Source organism: Trematomus bernacchii, unplaced genomic scaffold, assembly GCF_902827165.1.
Source record: "Trematomus bernacchii unplaced genomic scaffold, fTreBer1.1, whole genome shotgun sequence".
NCBI classification, from domain to species: domain Eukaryota; kingdom Metazoa; phylum Chordata; class Actinopteri; order Perciformes; family Nototheniidae; genus Trematomus; species Trematomus bernacchii.
In genome coordinates, this window is record NW_022988050.1 from 11,306,743 (window position 1) to 11,327,241 (window position 20,499).

The following is a 20,499-nucleotide window of genomic DNA, read 5'->3' on the forward strand; positions in this document are numbered from 1 at the left end:
TCAGAGAGGTTGTAGTAGTCCCTTCTTCAGAGTTTTATAAGCTGTCATAGGAAAGTGTGAAACAAGCGATTCCTCAGACTTTTGGTTCCAGGAACACTCCTTGTAGAGAATTTGATCATCTTCAACAGATTAGAAAAGCTTCCCAATCTGGAGAAAGGAAACCAACGAGCGTTCCGTTTGTTCCCGTGAAGGCTCCAGAAAGAGGAGGAGCAGCGCTGGAAAACCTCAATATTGACCGCATATTGACCCGGGGCCCATTGAGACACACACACCAGAGTCACAGAAGAGGCAACATCACAGGTGTGAGGAGAAACGCCGTGAAAAACAGTCTCCCCCGGCCTCACAGATGCACCCCTCTCCCAGACCATGCCTGCCTCCTCTGCCACTCCCATGCCGCTGATGTTACAGAGCGCCTGCAGGCACACTTCCTCCAGGGCCTCCTTGTCAGGGAAGCGGAGCAGGATGGCGACCAGGCGAGGCACCGCACCCCGACGGAGCAGCAGGTGCTGCAGCTTGGCTGGAGGCATAGAACCAAATAAAAAATAGTTGTTTAGATGTAAGAGAGCTTCATAGCAATTGAAAAAAACCTGGAATAATGTCATGGAAAAAATGTAAAAGGGGGGAAAAGGGAATGGTTATATTTGATTGTATTATCCATTTTGTTTCTTCAACATGTATAATTCTGATATTTAACAAGTGTTTTTCCGTATTTTTATTGTATTTTCATTCTATGCTTAACTTATGTTTCTTGCAAATATTTCGCAATTGTACATTTTCCGACTGTTATTGTATTTATATTTTCTTCTCTTTTATCTGATATTTATGTTTCTTGTTCATATTTTTTATTGTTTTTTTCATATTTGTATTCTAGAGTTCATCTTTTATAAATGTATGTTTCTTGTACATTTAATTGTTTTTTCTTATTTGTATTCTTTAACATTTTATTTATGTTTCTTGGACATATTTTTTAAATGTATTTTTTTTTTAATTATGTAATTGTATTTTTCCTTGCATTCTATATTTATGTTAATTCTACATCTTTTTTATTTGTTTTTTTATTATCTTTTAAAGGCGCCCTATTGTGCTTTTATTTTATTTTTAATGCTTTTTATTTTTTGCAATAACAAAGCAAATTCCTTTAGTGTGAAAACCCAATAAAGCAGATTCCTATTCTGATGCATTAGATTGAAACCTTTAATTTACTCACAGCTGTCATAAGACATGCGAGAGATGGCTCTTGCAGCGTGAAGCAGCAGCTCTTGGTCTAGACTGGTCAGCACGGACAGCAAAGCCGGAGCTAAACCTGCATCACCGAAACCTTTACGAACCACAGCTGACAGGAAACAAACAAACAATGAATTAACATAAAACCACATTAATAAAAATATATAAAAGAATGGAGAAGATGCAGCAGGCCTTAAGGGCAACTGACAAGAAATGTACTTTTAAGAATCAAGGGCTTGAATAAGAAACTATGTATTAATAAATGTGAATAACTTACACTCCTTGGCGAGTTCAGCCACAAGTTTAGCGGTGGGCAGAGTGAGAGGCCCCCTGCTCCTCAGAGACAGGGCCAGGATGGGCAAGATCCCACTGATCACTACCTGCTCAGCAGCGCCTTTCTCTGGACACACGCAGAAATTCACATGTAAACAACACATTCACACACAACATGTTATAATCCTGTCATTGAACACGCCACAGCCGAGGAATTATGAGGCTTTACATATCAAGAATATCGATAAGATGTGTGTCTTCAATCTTCAAACTGAATAGAATCGGTTTCAGCCTCACTGTTAATGTGATCTCTGTAACCCGCCTTTACCTCCTCTGCTTCTCTGCTCCTGCTGCTCTTTGCTGGGAGACACAAATACAGCTTAACGTCTAGCGAGGACTTACAACTGTCATACACCTGATCCCCTCTCAGCCCTCACCAGTGTGCTGTTTGCTCCAGGTTTTAAAATGGGGAGCTCTTATGATAAAGCTGCCACTAGGAGTGGGAGGAATTATGTCTTGTGAATTGTATAGGTGTATGGAAAGACATAAATATGTACATTGCATGTGGTAGCAGGAATATAAGCATCAAATGAAAGGCCAGAAAACAACAATGAAACTTGTCATTTCTGTGACGTGTGTTGATGTATTTAGTGGTGTAGTATGAAGTGTTAAGTCTAGGCTTGAGTAATAGCACAGCCTGGAATACAATTACAAGTGATATATCACAGTGTTAAGAATTGAATTAACTCACTCCTCTCCTTAATGTTGGCCAGCACTGTGTTCAGATGTGGTTCGAGTTCGTGTGCGATCAGTTCCAACCCCAGGACTCTGATAGAGCCCAGCGCATTGTTCAGGTTGTCTGAAGAGAGATTAGGGAAAATGGAGATGTATTAAGAGTTATAAAACGGGGCGAAAATAAGGAAAGGATTCTGTGTGCGTGGGAATAATCTGAAGTTATTACAGGTGGGTGAGAGAGAAGCAGGGCTGCTCATAAACACATCAACATGATCAAATAGGGAGTATAAAAGCAGTACCAATGGGAATCTCTATGAATAAGGAGTGAAGAATCATGCAAGTCATTTCAATAATTTTGTGGTGCTCTGATTTATTTCTATACATCCTACTTTCAAAACAACCACAGCATGCTAACGTGCTAATAAACACTAAACAGCGTACAACAGAGGAAGGTGAGAGTGTCATTATTTAAGCAAATATTTGGTCATAAACCAAGGTACTGGACGAATTCAAACTTTGATCTAATGATGAAATGTTGAGATATTAAAAGGTTTTAAAGTTCATCAAGGAGGGCATCAATCTATCCAATAGTTATTTAGTTTTTGAGACAGTCAGTGGATCTCAAACGTTGGTTTCATCCTCTTGAGACCACAAATGTGTCTACAAAGTCTTATGGCTATCTTTTGCAAGTTATTTCAGTCACAACCAACGATATACTGACCGATCGAATGTTTCAGTCCCTAAATATAAACCTTCGATTGTTTTTAATCATGTAAAATATATAATTTTGAAGATGTTTGTGAAGAAATATCTATAGGCACATTATATAATTATGCAGTGAATTAGAGGGGTATTCAGGATCTGCCAGATTGGGGTGCTAAAGGCCAAAGATCACATTCTGTTGTCCTCAGGGTCACGAAAATGTGACTGGTAACGGATTTAGTCCAAGCTTTACAATGATATATAACATCATGATATTCTGTGTATTGTAGGTAACCCTTCACCCCTAATCCTGACTGTTGTGTAATGGTGAGAAAACATGAAAAAGTGTTAATGATGGAGGCATACAAATAGGTAATAGCATGTAGAAAGCTGCAACGGTATCATTACATGTCACTTGTTAGACGCTTTTATCCAAAGCGACTTACATACTCAATACTGTGGACAATCACCACAGGAGCAATTTGGGGTGAAGTGTCTTGCCCAGGGACACAACGACATGCTGACTGCAGTGGGGTTTGAACCTGTGCCCCCCTGATCCGAACACATACGCACTAGACCACTACGCCACACGCCTCCCCCATCTTAGGACATAAACCTTAAAAACAAAACAAAACTACCACAAATGGTCCCTCCAAATTGGACCCAGAGCCACACTTTGGGGGTGTGGCTAATGGACAAACACTTGTGTAATGAAGCTGCTCTCTGTCCAACAATACGTGTGGTTGCATAAGCAGGTCCCATGTGCTAACATAAAGCATGAACATTACTGTATTAACATCAACTTCACACTGTAAATCATCAACTATACGTCTCCACTTACCGTTTGGTGTGTAGGGTTGTATTTGGCTGGATCTACTTTTCTTGCTGCAGGGACTTGGGTAGCTGTACGTGGGTGGCATACTAGGGTGTCCCATTCTGCTCCATCTCCTGGTGAAACTTTCTCAGGTCGACATATTCAGTTTTCTTTCTTGCTGTGTCGGTCTTTGGAGTCATTAGCTGTTAATTTGAGGAAACGACTTAACCTACACTGGTTCTCGTTTTACTGCTGCCCTGTTGTGTGCAAAATAAGACAGATGTCTGTTACACGCCTGTTGAGTCTGTCTTCCTTGTACTCTGTCTGGCCCTGTCCACTCTCAGGGTTAATACGAGCAAATCCTCCCTAAAGCTCCTCTCTCCCCCCCCCCCCCTCCCTGGGTGTGCATGTGTGTAGGTGTGAGAGCAGTTAAGGTATTAGCGCTTGGCTGTATTCTTACCACCCTAACATCTCCCACAATGCCTTGCAAGCTTCGAGTAATTCTGAGAAACAACACACAGGTGGGAAACTGGCATCCGTTTTTGTGTATTATTAGATAGCATTTTTCCTAAAATGTTTAACAAAGATGTACTGCAACTCTTAAGCCAGAGGTCTCTATATAATTCAACTAATATAAATGATCATTTTTACCCATCATTACCCATTTTTACCAATCATTACAATTTTTACCCATCATTACAATTTGTTAATAAGTGAACATCTCTGACTTCTGGATTTGAAAAAAGAAATCTCCCCAAAACTCAAAACAATGTAATCACTTTTAAATTCAATCTGAAGCCATTCTCTATTTAGGCACGGGTAAATGCGTAAATATTTATGATATCAATATCGCAAGACAATAACAGCATCAAGAGTTTGTTATAAAAATCCAATCTTTATATTTTACTCAAATCCTGAGATTCCAGTCAAAACAAAGGTTTTATCAACAATCTAGTACAGAACAAAAATATTTTCAATTGGAAATGTAACCAATAAATACAACAGGGACACAGGAGACATTGTACCACCATCAGAAAATACAATCCAGACCTCTGATACTATCTGTTCTAAATCATGAGCGGCACACCTGAGCACAGGCAGGGTCCTCAGTGTTCAACATGTCTACAAACATCTGTATTTTTTTCTCACTGAAAACATAGTTAACAAAATGATATGCAACTGCATTCAGTTAGACTACACATATATGAAACCTGCTACTAAAGAAACAGAGGATTCACTTAAAGGGATGGTTCGGCATTTAGGGAAATGTGCTATTGATTTACCCATTTCATTTAGCATTTCTAAATGAAAATAAAATATGAAAGAGAAATACCGCTTAATACTGCACAATTGCTCATAAGCAAGGGACAGGATTAGTGTTCAATGTAATAGTAAGAGAGTATTAAAAAACACATGCTACCAGGGATGGTATAGCACACTATAATATCCTAACTCCACTCCCAAGTTGATTCTGTTTGAATTCATACATGGCTTCCACACATCAATGCTATGTAGGGCCTCCGTTAACACAGATCTACCAGAGTTTCATGACGTCAACGAAGGTCCAATCAGAGCTCTAGGGAAATGCCTGGTGTCAAATAAACACTCCAAGAATGCTCAAAAATCAACTAATTATTCCTGATGCATTGATTATTGAAGTGCAGTTGAATATTTTAAACTGAAGACGTTTTTATCCTTGTTGGGTTTTTTTGGCAGATTTTTCTTTAGTAGCAAAATAAAAACAAAAAGATATTTGACTGGCATAAACAGTACCCAGAAAAATACATTTCAAGTACAAGGTCCTTGCTTGAATTATTATCCCAGTCTGGCCCTGACCAAGAGTTAGACCAGAAGATCGAAACCACATTCATTTATGTAAATTCAATACATAGTAGCAGCTCGTTATCTTAGCTGAGCATGAAGAGTGGAAACAGATAGCCTAGCTTTGTCCAAATTAAATTAAATCTGAACTTCTAAGGCTCACTGAACATGACTTATTCTGTACAAAAAAAAAGTGTAGAAAACACAATACCAAACCGTAAAAACCACTACTTACACTTCAGATGTTATTGTGTGGTTCTAACTAATTAGATGTCAGGTGTTAATTGGGTGGACTTCCAGTTGCTGGCAGGTGGATTTTGTTATTTTTGGTCAGACACTAACTGTTTTGACCTGTTTCCAGCCTTTATGTAAAAATAACCACATGCTGTTCCCAGCTACATATTATATAATAATAATACGGACTGACAAGAAAGTGGTAGAAATCTTCTTATCTAACGCTCTGCAGGAAAGCTAGAGCATTTCCAAAAACATCCAACTATTCCTTTAGTCTTTTTCAAGATGTAACATAATACGTTGATGCTGAGCCCGCCATAGCTGTGATCTCTTTTCACAGAGTGTGCAGAGCCTGTGTTTCATCCCTTTGAATGGGACTATAATTGGTTCTTTGGACTGGTCATGTGACATTGTGTCCAACTATCCCTGTTGTATTGAGCCCACTGGAGACAGTCTCATATCCAACAGACACCAGAGTGAGGACATTACCCTGCGCATCATCCGGCTGGCACTGCTCTGTTTGGGTTTCCATCAGAACAACAGCTGCACTCTCCTGACTTATCTTCTTCCTGGCTTGCCTCGAGCCTTGCCCTTCGAAATGACCTTCCCTTTCTCGTTGACCCCAGCAGACGCCTTGTGAGGGGACTCAATGTCATTCGAGCGGGGATTTTCGGTGGCGCCTGCGGATACGGCGCATTGGCGGAGCGGAGTCAGCCGGGTCTGATGCCGCTGCGCCGGACAGGATCCGGATCTTCTGCTCGATAACCATAATGACCATGTCCAGGGCTGCGTCCAACATACCGAGACCCCAGGCCGTGAGTGACGTTATCAAACGCACCGCTGTTCACCGGGTCCATGAAGCACTTCCTCATGTCCTCCAGGTGGTTCCTAAGAAGAAAAAAAGAGTGTTATTACGGTCTTTATTCCACACCTCTTGAAGGCTAGGTTATGGCGAGGACATGTAGTAACGTACTTAGTTTCAATTATTTTGGACCAGTGTTGAACTGTGTTGGTCTCAGGGATGAGTTGTTTAGCCATGTTGCTGTAGTCGATGTAGTCATGGGCAAAGTCCTTCATATCGTCACACAATGCTCGGGTGTCGCCTTACCACATACACAAATTAAAACACAGTTAAGTCTTTTGCTTCTTGTTAGCAACAGCACATTTACACATCCTTTAACAGATCTTGTGTCACCTTCAGTGAGTTTGGAGAAAGAGGAAGAAACAGAGGTAGTTGTGCTTGGTGTGAGGCCGAGAACATTCAGTGACTCCAGCAGAGTTTTCTTGCTGGCCGGGCCTCTGCTGACCCGAGTGTACGCTGCCAGGGAGCGCAGCGACATCTTCTCCGGGGCCTGCAGGCCGTCCGCTTGATTTCATCATACGAGATTAGATATTTCCCTTAAAACAGATCAAGACAGTAGGAGAGGAATCAGCACAGCATGGACTTAATAGTATTTAATAATGTCAATCATAAATGCGTTAAACTTGAAATGTACAATGTTTTCAATAACATATCTGGCCACTTACGAGCCTTAGATCCTTTCATTGTTGGGATCCAGAAGTGACGACACCTCAGCAAAAGGCATGTGGGTTGCAGATCTGGATTTGTGCTTGAGTTTGGGAGGCGGGTCCTGATTCTGGGGCACAACCTCTGTCTGCTCGGGGGCAGAAACCTGCATCTGGGGCATCTTGGATATGAGGCTGTAAATGGTGCATTTCCATCTGGTTCTGGTCAAGCTGGCCTTGTATTTGAGGGAGAATTAATGTGTTTTCAGATAAACCCTGGAGCCCCATGCTGCCATGTGCCACATTGCCAGTTTGTTCTGAAGCCACCTGGAAGATGCCCATTACGGGTTTGACCACGGTGAAAACCATGTTCCCCTGGGCGTCCAGGCCCACCACCCGAGTATTTGGGTCCATGTCTTTGCTGAAATGTGACCTTTCTAGCTGAGGGAGGAGGCTCCAGAGGCTTAATGATCAGATCAGGTCACCTTAGAGGCCCATGTAGTGTTACAGTATCCTCCTCTGTTCTTAAATTGTTATGGCTGAAGCTGACTAGACAACAAGGAAACATAAACTGACTCTCCCCTACAGTCCAGATAAACCTCCCACTTTGAAAACTGTTAGAGCGTTCCCACTTTCTGTGCAGTATCAGGAAGCGTGTTATCCTTCATGGAAACATCACAGCAGAGGATTCATTCTGAAAGAAAAACATAGTAAAAACCTGGTTAGTACCAAATCATTTCTAATGTTCTCACTGAGCTGCTTCACATTCAAAGTTAAAGCTCTGTTGACTTATTAATTATGATACTAATCTATAATAAATAAATAACATTATAATTACTAACTCGCCTGTGGGAAAGTCAAAGTCAATCCATTAGAGCTATGATAATTGTTTTCGGAGAACTCACCCATAATTACTGATTTGGTTTTGGAATAGTAAAAGGCAAAAGGATTTTGTACCAAATGTTGTTACCCTAACCCAGCTACAACATTAAGTGATGAACACATTCATAATTATAACTCCAGTTAAATATTATATTTTGATTTGAGCTGTTCTGCATAATGAGTAATTTAATTTCTCATAGTAGGCTATATGCAAACACTTATACATTGGTAACATTTGAATCCAGGACTTTCTTTTTGTTTTTTAAACCAATAACACCATTCATACTTGGTTCTGGTAATCTAATTGTGTTCTTTTGTCAATGTTATTCTCTTTAGACTTTACTAATGTTTTTTATCAAATACAAGCCCATGATGGAACATGTGCAAAAGTATTAATAGAGGTTGAACATTAATTTGAGGGATATAGAGTTAGTGTTTCTGGAGAACAAGAAAAATCAAGTAAGTCCAAAGTGAGTTTACGTAAATGTGGTTTGGTAGAAGTCAGGGTCACAATGACACTACATATTTTGAATTTTATTCATCGACTTGAATGAAAAAGACACAGCAGGAATGTGATTTTCTCGGTGGGAAAAACCCATCCAGGTGAATTACGCACCATACAAAAGGAAAATGTACGCCTGACATGGCATGTGTTTAAATTGGACCTTGCAAAGGGCTAAGCAGGCAAGTTAAAAGGTCAGCTTCTGTGTCAACATCACTCCTGCTGTCTGTTTTACTCGCAGCTACAGCGCAGCCAGTGCTGAAAGAAGAGATTGGGACGAGACGTATAAACAGGATATCTATTTCAGGTCAACTTAGTATCCTGTCAATGTCCAAGTAACCACGCAATAAAATGTAATTCAAAACGTTATAAATGGCGCAGAGAATCAGCCCATGTTAAACGCGCGTGATAACTCGTTTTAAGTCTCGCGCTCAGAATGTGCAGCTCTGGTGTACAAATGAATAACTTTAGAATATATCATTCAACAAGAAAACTTTCCTTCATTTTGGAAACATGTAATAACCACAGTTGCTCATTTTGAATTGTAGGATTAATTTATAAGGAAAAAGATGACATTGAAGCTAACCTTATCAACTATCGACGCATTATATCAACAATGCTTCATTTATCGTAACTAACATTCATCATGGCTGCCATGGGCGGCTGCTGCTGGGTTTTTCTAAACAGCAGGCCCGAAAACTTTGCACAAAACGGGATAAAATCTATAGCGGTTCTGGACGGGACTGCCCAAATGTAACCGCTAACCTAAGATGCAACTAGTGACGGCTGCCCCCACTCACCAAACCTGCCGTCAGAGTTTTCCTAAAAGGCCACTGATCCTAGAACGGTCCGTATCGACGCCAGCGACATTTTTCCTCCTTCTCCGCTGTAGCTTCGGCGGGTTGCAAATCAATCTGTACGTGCACTACCGTCCGAGAGCCGTAATCTCTCCGCTGATTGGTCGATTTGACACATCCAATTTTGAAGTATGTGACTCCTCATTGGTTAGGAATGCCGTCAGTAGTTCAGAGGAGGCGGGATTTTCCGACGTAGTCTTTTCATAATACAATGGGATGAAAATATCCTTTTTTCCCCTTTTCGGACTTATTTCACAATTGTTTTCATACACAAATATATCGAAGTCTATTTCAAGCATATAAGTGCGTACATAACCATTTGCAAATGATATACTTACTTAAAGATACTTTGCATTTGGTGCAGCAAGTATGGAAGAAGCAGTTTGACAAGTGATTGCGAAACACCCTCATATATTTAAATAAAATCCGCCCTTTCACTCATAAAATATACACGCAATTTGTGATTACAATTATATATGCAGGCGAGGGTGCCCATGCCAGATTTAAGGACTCAAAACAATCCTATCCTAAATAGGGCATGCAACTTTCAATATCAGCCATATACAATGACTATAATCCTCCAAATTGAATAATACATGCTAAAACAAGCTAGATAACAGCTCAAAATTCCTCTTTTAGGATAAACAAATGTGTTGTCAGCAGAAAATGGTCCATCAGATGGCCTACTTTCCTTTGGATGCTGAATTTCTTCTGCCCATATGTGACTGTTCACCCTCTAGGGGACGTTTTAGAATATTACATCCAATTAGCAGAAAGCATAATGTGAGTAAACATTTTCTGCTGTAGAAATGACTAAGAAATGTCATGGTAACAGATGCGAGACTATTCATTTGCACAGATTCATTATTTAGAAAAATACAATTACAACTGACACTCATTTTAATCCTGGTCCCGCATTTTTATTGGCTGCAATCAAAGTTGTTTTAAATGGAGCCAATTAATAATGTGTTTGTACCAGAAGAAACAGGAGCAACATTTCTCATCTTCTTTGAATTTATTTAGGGGTACAAAGTAAAAAAAAATGTACAAAATAAAGCATAGAAAAGTAGTAATTATGAAAAACAATGTTGATGACAACAAAATACAAGTAAAGGCAACAGTTTAAAATTTCATTAAAAACAGCCAACTACTCTGGAAAAGCAACTTGTGGTACTATACATCTAACACAACAGACATGACATTAAACAGTCATGTTTGGGAGAAGGCATCAACCCCGGGCGTGTGAGAACACAACATTGAGTTTGAATCCAGACGGGCACAACATTCAAGAAGATTTTTTAACTCAAATATGAGCGTGTCATTAAATCGGGACGTCACTACAAGATACTGAAACAATTTGATGTGGGGCCATTTCCTATTATGCAGTTTTTACATTGCCATTACAAAGTCATTAATGATTCCCCATTAACTCAATGCTGGCCCTTATCACAAGCACTGAACATTACCAAACCATATATTCTCATAACGCACAAACATTAGTACAATGTTGCATTCATAGTGAGCTTGACGTTATCCTGACCTGAGGATACCAAACACAATTTAGCACGACAGCAAGCTAAAGTGGAAACACTGGACAGAACCGAACAGAACTTTATGTTGAACAATCTTTGGCGTCTGCAGGCTGATGGCTCTCAGAGCGCCGCTGCTCAGTGTCCACAGCAAAGCACAGAGGAGACCTGCGTGGAGGTGTCTCAGTCATACTGCCTCACAGTCCTGCCTGATGTCGGTCACTCAGGGGTTAAATGCTGGGCTGGGGGGCTGGTTTGGGTGTTAGTGCTGGTGTTGAGGATAAATTGGGGTGCTGGCTCAGTGTCTGCGTGTGCGCTGCGCCCCGGTCCCTGTGGTGGTGATGTAGAGGAGGGGCTGGGGCTGCCGCAGCTGGGATCCCCGCTTCAGGTTATTCATGTGGGCTGTGGAGGGCTCTGTGTTTGAGCCTGTAAAAAGAAAGGGACATACAAAATATACTCAATACAAAGTTGTTACTGAGGACAATACTTGGTTTACATTGGCAGTGAAGGTGGTTCACTTGTTTGCTGGATGTTGTGGTGTGCCCTGATTTTGGCGAGAGGAGGGACCCCTCTGAACTGGGGGCGGAGCATGGGAGCCTGTGGGGGCCCGTTGTTGTGGAGATGGGGGTCTGATGTGCTGTCCAGAGGGCGGAACCTCTGAGCTGTGGTTGTCTTTGTTTGAGGCAGCTGTAAACAAGAAGAGGGAGAAATTATATCATGCTTTTCTTATTTTGTACTAAAATGTTACTCATTGAATTTGCTTCGATTTTACTAAGCTAATTAAAATATTAAAGGAAGCCTCTATTAATTATTAAACACATTTGTCATCCCACATAAAACATTATTACTTCACCTTATTATACTTGAAGGAATCTTGTGTGAAAGTGTCATGATCAGCATATGCATTACTGGGATGTGGCCAAAAAACGTGTTTAGTTTGGTTAGGTTAGTTAGTTAGGTAGGTTTGCTCAGTTCATCCTTAAGCAATGTCACAACCTGATATGGTCTATTGAGGCTGTTTGCCATTTGCCTGAATTTTTCCTACCCTAAACGGCCATAAAGAAATGGCTGCTTTGTTTGTTCTGCATTAATATTTCATGTTAATACATCATTGTCTCCTGTGCATGCATCATTTGGAAAATACTCACTGCTTGACCAGTGACCTCGAAAGAGCGGGAACGCCTCTTCTTGCGGCGAGCCTCAAAGTCCGCCTCTCGGGGCGTCTGGTTTTTGATCGGGACCTGGCGGTTGCGTGGGCGTGTCCAGGTTACCTGCAGGCCAGGCCCCTCCCCCGTACTGCTGGACAGGTTGTCGTCCGAGGTGGCGTGTCTGAGCTCGGGGCTGGGCTGCCTGCCGCGTCGCATCGGCAAACCTCTGGGGGGGGCCTCACTCAAAGAGAGGCTGCTCTTCTGCTTCTTGGGGTCCAGAGGGGAGGGCGGAGGGGGTAACCGTAACGCGTCCGCCTCCAGGGCTTTGGAGCGACGACGGGCTGCTTTTACTACGATGTTCTGGACCCCTTTCAGGATTTGCTGCCGCTCTGCAGAGACACAGGGATTTATATTTGACCCACTGCACCACACATTAAAGGCTACTTAAGAAAAAAATACATTTTATGGGCACAGCTAACTGTTCAGAGATTGAAAAAGATTAATTTCATATCATATTTGTACGTGCTAAAAGACTATAAATTGAACATTCTCAATTCATTAATGATTTATTTTGTCACTCCACTAACCTGTCCTGAATATATTCTGTTATCTTACCTGTTCGAGTCAGGGCGACCTCCGCCCCGGCCTCGCTGCTCTCGGGGGACGAGTCGAGGTGGCTGCTGATGCTGTGGCTGAGGTGGGTGTAGCTCAGAGAGCTTTCAGGGGCCAGAGGCTGCAGCTGCAGACATGAGATCCAGAGGTGGTCACAGAGTCACTTTGCTTTCAGTCAGGGTCATACTGAGAGCCAACTGAATCAACTCTGTGCCTCTCGGAAATGACATGTTTCTTTGAATAGGGCACTTGGATTCTAGCATTCATAACTCTTTTTCATTTCGTCTATGAGTCACACTGCTGACTCATTGACACAAGAGGAAATTACAGTAGATGGAGGTAATATTACCTTAAGCCTGGAACCAATATGTAGAGCTGCATCCATTAGTCGACTAGCTGAGTGGTTCCCATCTTTTTAACTTCAGGGACACGTTTTTTTTATCATTGAGTTAATTGACGGTCGGTGCCTTACTTTTATAAATACTTTTTATATAAAATATTTTATGGATATTTAATTATATATTTAATTAATCAAAAAACAGGACAGACCAGGTGGTAAATTGTTAAATTTTGCAGAAATGTTCCTTCAATTTCAATAATTGTTTACTTGTCTTCTAAAAGGCCTGGTGATAACCTGTTAAAACATGTATTATTTGCAAAAATGTCATACATGCACATTTTACAAACCAAACGATGAATCAGTTAATTTTGAAGATAATTTGCAGATGAATCTTTGAAAATGTATTGTTAGCTTTATCCGTACAAAGATATCCTTCTGCTGCTTTGTGAGTTTCAACATGGAAAGCTAAGCAAAAACCCTGAATGGAAAGACAGTTGAGAGAAACTCATGACAGCTCTCCATTGTGCGGGTGTGTGGGCTGCAAATGAAGTTGTTGAAGGAATATATATGTGAGTATAATTCAAAGAGGAATTCGTATGGCTTGAAGTCAAAAGCAACACCTGACGCAGCTGTATTAATTCACAGCATGAGGCACCTCTCAGGGACAGCTATTGAAATGGAACGAGTCAGAGCGAATGCTGCTCATTATAAGTAGAGTTAGAAAAGTCCTCACCTCTCTGTTACCCTTGCCGTTGATGTGGATAGGAAGGGGGGTCATTACAGACGAGTTTTTCAACTGCCTGGCATGAGGGCTGCTCTTGAAAACTCTGTTATTGTCGCTGACAGAAGAAAAAAAAGAACAAATGGAGAAATTAACTTTGCTATTGTTATTGTAATATGTACATTTTGTGACTTTTGCTGTTTATATCAAATCAGCTGTTGAACAGAAACATATGAACCAGATGTGCTCTTACAGCTCAGGCTCGTGCAGGATGGGGGGCAGAGTGTGTCTACGGATTTTGGCTTGGCCTCGCCTGTTATCAGAGCACATGTTGCGTACACTCTCCTGGTCTGAGTCCATGTCCTGCGTGTTGTCGCGACCCTGACCAGGCAGGGTGATCTTTGGTAGAGAGCCCTCCTGAAATAATTGTGAGGAATTATAAGTGATGATATTCGTATAGACAACCATATGTTTGTATAATCTAGTTTAAATACATTTGACTTACCTTGATGGTGTGTCTGATGGTCACCTTATCCAGGGCCATGGCTCGGTCCAGCTTCCTCTCATCTAGCTGCCTCATGTAGATCTCATACAGCTCCTGGAGGTGTGGAGGGACGAGCAGACTGTGGTCTGGAACACAAACACACACATACAGTTCAGGTAAATTAACAACCGACTATTCTATTTCAATTAATCTACTGATTACTTTCAGGCATTGTCAAATGCCTTGTTTTGTCGAACAAACATTTCAGAGCCCCAATATATAAGGTTTACTATTATCTAACAGCAACGAAAGCAGAACGTCCTTAAGGCTGAGAAACGGGAACCAACAGAAGTTTGGAATGTTTTCTATCCAAATAGTTGCATATTTTTTGTTTGCACATTTTATATTTATATATTTTAATAATCTGACATGGCACAACAAATAAAATACATAGAAATCATTGCTTATGATTGACATATCCCATACCGATTAAATAAAAATCCCTCTTGTATGTGTGTACCGAAAATAATTAAACTTCTGTGTTTTGTGAAATAACAAACTGGCTCAAACTAAAATGAGTGAACATTTGGTAGTCGAAATTAACTTAACGAAATTGGAAAGTAATGTAATTCTATGACAGTTATTTGACACAGGCATTTCTGATAACTTTGATTGATGTATAAGGGCTAAACAGTTTTTGGAGTTATTGCTGCCATACCCACCATCAATGAACTGCCTCTGCTGCTGTATGATCTCATCACACAGGTGTCTGTGTGCTCGAAGCGCTGCACCACAAAGTTTTTGTGCCGGATGACGTTGTCTTTGAGCAGTGCGTGGGACTGCATCTCTGTGTTCTCGATCTCCAGCTCGTGGACCTTGCAGAGGAGACACAGAACCTCCCGCTGCTCCTCTGAGCTCACCCGCCGTGGCAGCAGCTCCTCCAACCGCCGGGCCCTATCCTTAAGCTCCAGAAATCTGCGCTCGTGTAATGCCTTGAGGATGAGAAGAACGGTATGAGACACTTTGTTTTGTTTATAAGGTATAATAATACAGTGCTTAGTATCTAATAGATGTCTCCTCTACCTTCTGTTTGTGGATCCTTTTCTGTTCTGCCATGAGTGTAACAAGGTTTTCCCGGGCCATAGCCACCTCCTGGGTCTCTGTGCTGTCAGGAGGAGACTCGGAGGAATCAGAGTCCTTCTCACTTTCATCCTTATTAACACTTTCCTTCCTCCTTTCAGCCCGCCACTTCCTCCTGCGTCTACTCCGCTCCTGCTCCCAGCTGAGTGAAAAAAGATAAATAAACATTTAAACTGCCATGAATATGTCATCTGGTTCATAATTCTGTCCTCTGTTCTTAAAGATTACTGTATGTTTGCTATCAGATAGGGAAGATATACAATGTTAACACTGACTCTGCAATAGTTAACAGGTGTTTGGAGGTGTCGATCTGGATCTCCATGTTGTTGTTTTCCAGCTCCATCAGGCTCCTCCTGATCTCCATCTGTTGGCGGAAGGCATCCAAGAGCTGCTCCCTCAGCTGGTCCATCTCCGCCCGACTCTGCTGGCTGGAGTGGGCCTGGACCTCAGCTACGAGAGGTGAGGAAAGGTGACGATGAAAAGCGAGGAGTAAGGAAACAGCAGTGTAGAATATTCATTTTAGAGCTTCTTTTGGCAGATATTCTTCATGTACTGCAGGAGGTGGTGTGGAAAAGACTTTACCCTGCACATGGCGGATGTCAGCCCGGTCTGAGTTGAGCTGGCGGCTCGCCTGATCTGCAATCTTCTTCTTGAGACGCTGGATCTCGCAGCGCAGGTCTGAGATGATGTTGGTGTACTGGGCAATGTGGTATGACACATGTATCAGGTTCCTCTTAACCTGAAGCACACAGTGATGAGAAATACAAGGATTAGAATACTTTAGATATTTACATGGCTCTTAAAACTCCAACCAAGTAGCTTAATTTGGTCCTGAACTACAACACTGAAATAGCAATACATCGTCTTAATAAACCTTAACAATCTACTTTACAAAGATATAGGTGCAGTGGGACCTACAAAATTAAAAAAATTGCAAGTCACTGCCAATCGAAGACATTTTACAGTGAAGGAGTATTTATATGAAACATTTCATTGTATCAAGAAATCCAGTCCTTTCTAATTGTATGAGTAGTAGAGAGAGATAAGGCGTAAAGATGAAATGTGAGTTCTCACCCGTGTGCGTATGCTTTTGGCACGGTCAGCGTACGCCAGCGTGTTACGAGACTCCTCAAAAGCCACGGAGGCGGGGCTAATGTGGGCGATCATGACCGTCCGGCTGTTCCCGCCCAGCGAGTCCTGTCAATCAAAGACATCAGAAGAATTAATAATACATAAATAACTTCTGAATGACCACATACAGTGAGGGTATTTTCTACAGTTTGTTCCCTATAAATGATATTGCTGTACCTTCAGTAATCGAGTCAACTTGCTGTCTCGGTAGTTCACGTACTTGCTCCCATTTCTTTCGCTCAGGGCGTTGATGCAGTTGCCCAAAGCGAGGAGAGAGCGGTTGATGTGGGCCCCCTCTTTCAATCGCTGACCCCTATTCTGAGTCTGATAGATAGACAGATGTGTGTGAGAAAACATATACATTAGTATTTTTTGTGCATTCCATGGTCTTTTTGTTAGAGTAAACAGCTGAAATGAAGGGACATACAGGGAGGGGCAAACATGAAACACAGGTTGAAGCTAAATGGCAACCAGTAACTTTAATGTAGCAGCTTAATGACCAAAATAACTTCTTTATCAACTTGTTACCATAGGCAATGTGATCCCACATGAACACAGTCATTTATGTTTGAGTTTTTTTATCTGTCCCCTTCTCATTGATTTGACATCCTAAAAAATAATACCAATCAGTGTTTTCTTTCACACATATTCAACATAGCAGAGCATCATTTAGTTATTTAAACATTTTCAGGGGCTTTAAGGACTTTACCTCCAAGGCATCCTACTCTAAATACGGCTCTTGGATTTCTTTCAATTTTCCATCCTTGCCCAGGAGATGGCATTACCTCCCTAACTTTTACTTTCACTCTTCTTCTTCTTTAGGAGCACATACAATGTTCAAAGCTGCTTCAAGTGACAAAACTCTTGTTCAGCTCAATTCTTAATGGAGGCCACATGTGCTGTTCATCAATAGCAAGGCCTCTCAAAAGGTCTCCATGTTAAGTAAGTGCTCTCCCTCACTGTTCGTTTGCATGTTGTTCTCATGATGTGCGGTGAGGTGGCAGTGTTAACATGGCATAAATAACAAGCCACTCATCTGCCACCAAAAGCAGAGTCAACTCAAAAAAACTTCCAGCAACAAACTGAACAAATACTTTTTAACATCCTCACTAGAGTGCTTGAAAAGAGAAGGTCAGTGCAAAAGATGTAGTGCAGAAAAGGAATGGGCTCACAGGTAGTTATTTTCCCTGTCTGACACACAGTCCTGCTCTTCTCTACAGAAGTATCGACTGCACCTGTGAGACACCAGAGACCCATTTCTTTACCGAGCAGCCAACAGCATGGAACTGGCTGTGATTTATTTGACAATCATGAAAGTCCTTACCAACTTCAGTCGTCAATTTACTTCTTTCGTTTTTTTTCCTACTTTGTAAAAGGGCATGTAGATACTGCATGTCATTTTTTTTTACTTTGCCTGTCACTTGCAAAAAAATGTCAAAGAAGTAATAATGCTAAAAATATCCATGTTTCGGGAAAGAAACCTTCCTTCAATGATCACAGAGAGAAAGGGAAAATGACATCATGATGGTTACAGTCGACCTGGTTAAAGGAATAAACAAATATGTTTGGGTAAATCAAGATTTTCCTCAGTATAAGAAAGTAGCTATTATGAGAACTGAAAAGTACCCAATGCACCCAATGCTATACTATATATTAGTTTATTGTTGGTGATTCATGTATGTGCAAGTTATATTTCATTGTTGAAGCTTGGCGAGATGTTAACGTTAATGTTATCGTTTGTATGTTAAATCTTAATTTGAAAAGTGAGTAGTATTTAAAGTTGTCAAAAAGTGGAGTATAAAGTGGAAATACACATACTTTCCACTCCACAGCTTTTACTTTTCTTTGGTGAAACTGCAAAGCATTGTGTTGCACTTTAACGTCATCCCATTTGCCAAAAGGTTGGAGTTTAATTAAGTGCATAGCGGGCCGTAATGGCAGATATAAAGGGGCTTTCATTAAAGTGTCCTGAGGTTTATGGGAACCACAGTCCTCTGGTCTGTTGTAAAGATAGGCTGCCAAGCATCCCCAGTGAGCAGACTCTCACAAAGCAGAGCCTTGTAGTTTTCAGGTTGTACGAACACAGTCTTTGAACTTCAGTTTGGCAGAATGGTTGACAGAAGTGTTTGCAACCACGTAGAAATCTGCAAACAAAACACCTGTAAAACGTAATTTCCGCCAATTACTCTCCTCCTGACTGGGGATGTAAACACACACCTGTGCCGCTCGTTCGGATCCGGCGAGGTCGATCATGAAGAGGCGTGCAAAGCGGACTTCCTGCAGGACGTCTCGACACCCTCTGCTGCTTCACGGCCACCTGCAGCAAAGCGTGGGAGCGAGACGACGTCTGGTTGGCGGCGGTCGGCTCTTGGGTGCGCTGCTTGTTGCCCCTCATCAGTAATTCCATGATCTGAAAACACAAAGGCAGACTTGTTGTAATCAGAATGTCTTCATTGAAATGAATGAGAACATGCAGGGCAAGGTGGCTTGTCTAACCTCTTGTGCATTGATGGTAGACACCTCTGTGATGCCAGCCACCTGAATCACTCCTTTAGAGTCTTCTCTCAGGTCCAAGAAGCCCGAGGAGGGGTTCAGCAGGTCACGGATCATCTCGTTGTAGATCTAAAAAGACATGGATAGAAATAATAAATTGACAGCTGAATGCACCATCAAAATAAACCAAGTAAAGCGCATTAAGTTATGTTCCTTGGAGTTACAGTCAAACATCAACTGGAGGTGATTGATGTCCTCTGAAAATGCTTCATTCAGGCTGGTACAAAATCTGGTACAAAATCTTCAAGTGCTAGTTCAGCAACTTGTCATTTTGAAACAACACCAATTTGGGTGGCAGGCTTTCATTAGTCGTCTTCAGTGCTTTTATTTCTCAAAAAGCAATTTTGAACTGACTTTGATGGTGCTGCAAAAGCCCCTCAAACCACATAAAAGCTATGTGCAGGAAGTGACATCCTGGAAAAGGGCACTGGACGTCAAACCTGTGAGGTCGGAGCTGTGAGGACAGTTTTTATTTGTCTGACTTCAGCCACAAACTCTGAAAGGGGGAGCTGTTACTTACACAGACAGGTGGATAGGTCAGTGGTGAAAAGTAACTAAGTACATTTACTCAATAATTGTACTTTTTTTTCTTTACTTAAGTATTTCCATGTAATAATACTTTAAACTTCTACTCTATTACACTTTGAAAGCCAATATTTTACTTTTTACTCCTCTACATTTATTCAACACTCATGGTTACTTTCTACATATGAAAAACACATGATACTGTACTAATCTACACAGCCTTTCACATATCTAAATAACTACTCTTACATGAATAAAAACAGGATAAATTAACCAAAATAATATAATACTGTGGCAAAAAAGTATGTTTACTGTTAATACTTGAAGTGCACAGCTTATAATAATGCTATACTTTATGTTATTATGAAATGGGCCATTGTGCAGAGTATTTTTTTACATTTCGTACTTGAAGTATATTTTAATCCTAATACTTTTGTACTTTTACTTAAAGGTGGGGTAGGTAAGTGAGAAACCGGCTCGAGATACACTTTTTGTTATATTCCATGGAATGCTCTTAACATCCCGATAGCAATGAATATCTTAAGTGCTTTGACAAAAAATCCATAAAAAAATGTCATCTGTGGAAGCCGTAGTACTGTAAAAACACCCAATCATTTTAGCCGGCCCGGCTAAAATGACTGGATGGCCTACCTGCCTGTCAGCCTTCCATCTGTGCACAAACTTATCTCGTGCCCTCATTGGTCATGTGCGCGTTCGTGTGTGTTGGAGGAGGGGCTCTGTAAGGAAGTGGCAGATTTTTCAAATT

The 20,499-nt window shown here is 41.2% G+C and overlaps 3 protein-coding genes across 3 annotated transcripts in view; all 3 read right to left on the reverse strand.

Annotated features, from left to right (window-relative positions):
• Window positions 1–44: 44 nt before the first annotated feature.
• si:dkey-21e13.3 (uncharacterized protein LOC100150043 homolog) lies at window positions 45–3,854 on the reverse strand. Its single transcript, XM_034119028.1, has 5 exons — window positions 3,776–3,854; window positions 2,249–2,356; window positions 1,502–1,624; window positions 1,208–1,333; window positions 45–517 (listed from the first exon to the last, which is right to left on the reverse strand). The coding sequence occupies exons 1-5, from the start codon at window positions 3,852–3,854 to the stop codon at window positions 45–47; spliced, it is 909 nt and encodes a 302-aa protein (XP_033974919.1).
• Window positions 3,855–4,623: 769 nt separating this feature from the next.
• si:ch73-127m5.2 (uncharacterized protein LOC561202 homolog) lies at window positions 4,624–9,581 on the reverse strand. Its single transcript, XM_034120146.1, is given in 8 exon segments — window positions 4,624–6,605; window positions 6,607–6,691; window positions 6,777–6,906; window positions 6,999–7,161; window positions 7,164–7,201; window positions 7,331–7,349; window positions 7,351–8,003; window positions 9,494–9,581. Coding segments are annotated over 7 exon segments (726 nt in total). The 5' UTR covers window positions 7,492–8,003; window positions 9,494–9,581; the 3' UTR covers window positions 4,624–6,455.
• A 1,010-nt stretch (window positions 9,582–10,591) lies between these two features.
• kif19 (kinesin family member 19) overlaps window positions 10,592–20,499 on the reverse strand; it is a 35,382-nt gene continuing 25,474 nt past the window's right edge. Inside the window, 17 exon segments of the mRNA XM_034118856.1 lie at window positions 10,592–11,505; window positions 11,598–11,766; window positions 12,228–12,616; window positions 12,843–12,966; window positions 13,913–14,018; window positions 14,154–14,317; window positions 14,406–14,530; window positions 15,107–15,160; window positions 15,163–15,376; window positions 15,468–15,666; window positions 15,800–15,974; window positions 16,107–16,263; window positions 16,599–16,721; window positions 16,833–16,979; window positions 18,873–18,951; window positions 18,953–19,065; window positions 19,152–19,277. Coding sequence (XP_033974747.1) covers window positions 11,378–11,505; window positions 11,598–11,766; window positions 12,228–12,616; window positions 12,843–12,966; window positions 13,913–14,018; window positions 14,154–14,317; window positions 14,406–14,530; window positions 15,107–15,160; window positions 15,163–15,376; window positions 15,468–15,666; window positions 15,800–15,974; window positions 16,107–16,263; window positions 16,599–16,721; window positions 16,833–16,979; window positions 18,873–18,951; window positions 18,953–19,065; window positions 19,152–19,277 — 2,592 coding nt within the window. The 3' untranslated portion in view covers window positions 10,592–11,377.